The sequence below is a fragment of the Platichthys flesus genome, chromosome 18 (genome assembly GCF_949316205.1).
Source record: "Platichthys flesus chromosome 18, fPlaFle2.1, whole genome shotgun sequence".
In the NCBI taxonomy this organism is placed as follows: Eukaryota; Metazoa; Chordata; class Actinopteri; order Pleuronectiformes; family Pleuronectidae; genus Platichthys; species Platichthys flesus.
In genome coordinates this window covers 9,204,728-9,208,826 of record NC_084962.1, presented here as the reverse complement: position 1 = coordinate 9,208,826, position 4,099 = coordinate 9,204,728, and the positions used below count along the sequence as shown (strand labels likewise).

The window sequence follows — 4,099 nt, the reverse complement described above, 5'->3', positions numbered from 1 at the left end:
AACTAGTCTATAATGATGTTGCAGGGTTTCTGGCATGTACTCCTTAATGTTGGTAAGCTTCCCATAATGCAACTTCAGTGTACTTTGCTAGATCCTTCCTGCCTGATAAATGCCCACATCTATCAAACTTTGAATCGCAGGCTGTCTTAGAGGCTAAAAATTAGCAAATTGACTTCAATATGCAAAATCGCTCTCAATGCTTCTCTAAACATCCATCTTGCCGTCTCACCAGAACTCGAAAACCATACATATACTTTACTGTGAATGACAAGAGACAGAAGATTCATGAAGTCTCATTTTTTTATTCCCGTACTGTCACATTAATGCGATAATCAGATCAGAAACAGATCAACCCATCTCGCGATCATTCTAGTCACAAGTAATTCCAGCACATGTAGAGCCTGTTGATCCTCAGAACGTCGATGCGGGACATGCCGCCTCTCTGGCCGATGGCAACAGATCTATTGGGGATTGGGGTGATGGTTTCTGCTCTTCTTCCAAAGGCAGTTCTACAGATATGGACAATAGTTATGAGGCATAGTATTGCAGATACATGTCTTGATTCATCACTGACTCAAGTGCGACATGTCTGCTCTCTCTCACCTTCCATAGTGCATCACAGAGGTGTAGTCATATGGAGTGTTGAGGTTGTTCGTGTCCATCTTTCGGAAGTTGATGAAATAATCTGTTGAGATAAAAAAAAATCCTAGTAAGTATCAAATAGACAAATAAATAGATCGATCGGGAATCAACGGACAATGAAGTGAGGATCTTACACTCGAGTATGTTCTCCCAGTTGATTTTGACGTACTGGTCGCGGTCGCTGCGAGTGTGCTCGTGGTAGAAGCCGAGCGCGTGCAGGACCTCGTGCTGGATGATGCCGCGTTGGATGCAGCCGAACTTCTGCAGTGACACCGTCTGCTTGTCTCCAACAGTACCCAGTAAAGAGGAGCAACTAATAGCAGATAGAGGCGGACGGAGATAATTAATATGGAATGTGCGACTTGACATTTGATTAAAACAGTAATGTTATTTGCATTGTCAGCGACCCTGTGCTTACACGCTTAAATAATTTGTTTTCTGATGGTGTTTAGTTGGGAGCTGAGATGGGACTGTTAACTGTAGATGTGTGATACTAACAACGAGAGGGGGCTGACAATGTTGTAGCAGCATTTTGGGAGGGGGGTGGGGCGGGGGATGAGGATCAGCACGTCCTGCCTTATTTAAAGCTCTGTTGTACACTCCTGCCTGTTGTGTATTTAACCTGTGTACAGGATTGAACCCCTGCGTACATACATAGCAGCCCAAACTGAAAAAAAGATGTGAAGAGTAGCTGCAATATTGCATTAACTTTGCGTTTACGTCTTTGTGATAGTTTTGTATCTCTCGATAGTCATTTGTGTTTTTGTATTTGTTTTACACATCTTTCTCGCCATTTTGACCTTCTGTGGTTCTCTTGCTTTCTTTTGTTTAGCTGCATTTTAGTCTCCTTTGCAAAGATATTATGCTAAATACTCGAGAACACTGCACACAAACTTACAGGAAGCCATATTTCCTTATGCTACTGTGCAGTATTTAAATAAATGTAACTGTTGCCTTATTATCACTGAAAACATATTGGAGCGCATTTGTTCTTTTGATATTTATTGCTGAAAGAATAAAGAAATAGGTCTTTATAAATTATTGAACCGATCATACGTTCCCTCATGCCATGTGTGCTGCGTGGGAGCCGTTATACAAGGGCATTTAAGGCTACAGCCATGAATGTTTTATGAATTAAAAAGATGTGTGTATATGTATGCATACTGTTTGATGTTTGCCAGTGTGTGTGCACATGTGCATCTGTGCGAGGTTGTGTGTTTCTATTCGTACGTAATTCCATTCATGCATAAAAAGCCCTTGAAAACAAAATAGGATATTGTTGATTTGAAATGTTATGCATTCTGAATCCCCTGTGTGTCATTCAAACAGCTGATCTACTTCACAATACATTGGCACATGCATGTTTGGTGTGAGAGACACAGAGAGTTGACATCTGGTGGTAGCTAGTGAACTAATTCACTGAGGCAAGACTTCAAGGCTGTGGATATCGGAAGCTTTTTCAGAAAAGAAAAAACAAGGATAAAGGCACCGGGGAGCTGGATGAAGAGTTAACTACTGCTGCCGTAGCAACAGATGATTTGGAATGTAAGAACCAGCTCAGGTTAGTGAAGAAGAAGGATTTTTAACTAGCTAGCAAGTCTAGCTCAGTGGTTCTCAAATTAAATCAAACGTTTATGTAAAGAAGTATTATCAGCTCACACCTTTACATATGGGTATATATTTGTATATCATCTGAAGTACGACGGATTCTAAGGCAGAATATTAACATTCACGTATAAAGAGAGAAATAGAGATTGTGAAAGAGTAGCAGGAGCAGAACAGAGGACGGATTTTAAAGGCTCTTTTTTATGCAATTTTCACAATTTTCTTCATCCCTATATTGTAGTTGTATAATGTATCATATACATGCAAGTTCTTTAGTTTCCGACTCACCCATTTCTTGGTTCAAAACTCAAGTACGCTCTCTGCCTAGTACGTGGGACAAAGCGAATGCAGGTTTTCCGTTCAAAGTCCTGCAGGGCGTTCAGAATCTCTCTCTTCTCAGAGCCGTCTAAAGTTGTGGGTAAAAGTATTAAATCAGTAATATTATCCACTCTGTGACGTGTTAACATGCACAGTCCAGTTTCCCCACGGTGTTACCTTAAAATATTTAAACCCACCGTATTTTCCGCTTATAAGGAAAGGGATCACCACGTTCCCGTTGGCAGACTTTGGCCACAGACAGGAGTATTTTTTTGAGTAACACTTCATAGCGTTTCTAGTCGTTGGGATCATCACATCTCCTTCCATCAGAAAATCAGTAGAGCCTATTACAGTAAAAGACAATTGTGAAAAAACTTTAGTCAAATCAAGATGAAAAAACATGCCTTCCATCATGGAATATAGAAAATCTGCACTGATATTGTGAGAAACTAAGGTTTCCTTGCCGTCCTTATAACATCACGATTGAATGCTCACCATTGTTCATTCTTAGAATAGTTGCGGTAATGTCCTCCGTGTCAGACATGTCCACTGAGGTGTCTAATGGATAGAAAAATAGCAGACACGTGATGCATTATAGAGGTTGTTTAGACCTCACTGGGAAAAGGTGTGCAGAGGTTTGGTCACTTACCATTATCAGCACCAAGATCCTGTGAAAAAATAGCGAAAATAAACCTTTACTTAAATATAAAGAATTTAAACTCAGTGTAGTGCAAAGATCTGGATGAAGACAGAAACCTGAGCTATGGGAAAAACGTTTCATTGATTATATAGAACACTATTTAAAACTTATTTTAGTGCATTATTCCTTACATTTTCATCGTGAGCTTTGCAGGAGCCCAGGAGCAGCAGGAGAAGCAGAGATATGCTGGTTTTAAAGTCCATGTTTTGGAGTTCCAGATGTGAGTCCTGTTGAAGCCCAGTCGGGCCTGAGTTTATATGCAGCCTGTCAAGGTGTGTCAGTGTACAGAGATTAGTGGTAAGGGTTCGGTGGGCTCAGTCTTCAACACACAGCCGTCGGGAGTGCCCCGCTCACCACCGCCCACTATTTCCACACAGGGATAATCTCATTCTCGGGGGATTACAGTGGCCACAGGCTGCTGTCAACTTGCTTAGCATCAGATTTCAGATAAGGCTTTTTAACCAGCAGGAGTTCTGGGTCTGTCCCAAAGTCAAATCCCCAAAATAGCAGATACAACAGAAAGACCAGTTTTCCTTTACATATTTGCGGCCCTGAGATGAATTAGACTATATCTTCAATTTTTTTTCTAATCCTGTTTTCTTCTGAATAATTGTTATGGCCTCCTGATAATGACTTTAAAATGTCAAATCTAATTTTAAAACGTGATCTTATTTCATCTTCTGAAGCTTTTCTTTGTCAAACATGACATTAAACTGAATGTATTTGAATTATTTGAAGTCACTTTTGGCTCTCACATTATATAATTGATTATTCATGGTTCTTATAATAATAATAATAATAAGGAAGAGGAATAGAGAAAGACACCAATCAAAA

The 4,099-nt window shown here is 40.1% G+C and overlaps 1 protein-coding gene across 3 annotated transcripts; it reads right to left on the bottom strand.

Moving 5' to 3' along the window:
- Positions 1-373: 373 nt before the first annotated feature.
- LOC133973465 (low choriolytic enzyme-like) lies at positions 374-3,468 on the bottom strand. 3 transcript variants are annotated; one of them, XM_062411346.1, is made up of 8 exons: positions 3,397-3,468; positions 3,215-3,233; positions 3,061-3,123; positions 2,763-2,909; positions 2,536-2,653; positions 777-955; positions 604-685; positions 374-509 (listed from the first exon to the last, which is right to left on the bottom strand). In XM_062411346.1, the coding sequence occupies exons 1-8, from the start codon at positions 3,466-3,468 to the stop codon at positions 374-376; spliced, it is 816 nt and encodes a 271-aa protein (XP_062267330.1). The 3 variants fall into 3 exon arrangements, with proteins under 3 accessions (XP_062267330.1, XP_062267331.1, XP_062267332.1); XM_062411347.1 differs by having other exon boundaries at positions 3,061-3,114; XM_062411348.1 differs by lacking the exon at positions 3,215-3,233 and having other exon boundaries at positions 3,061-3,132; positions 3,405-3,468.
- Positions 3,469-4,099: the final 631 nt, after the last annotated feature.

Excerpts from the sequence above, each read along its gene's own strand:
- LOC133973465 (XM_062411346.1), bottom strand. The coding sequence starts at position 3,468 with ATGGACTTTAAAACCAGCATATCTCTGCTTCTCCTGCTGCTCCTGGGC. Across the intron at positions 2,910-3,060 it reads TATTCTAAGAATGAACAATG|GCTCTACTGATTTTCTGATG; the intron begins GTGAGCATTCAA and ends TTACTGTAATAG. Across the intron at positions 686-776 it reads CTGGGAGAACATACTCGAGT|ATTATTTCATCAACTTCCGA; the intron begins GTAAGATCCTCA and ends TTATCTCAACAG.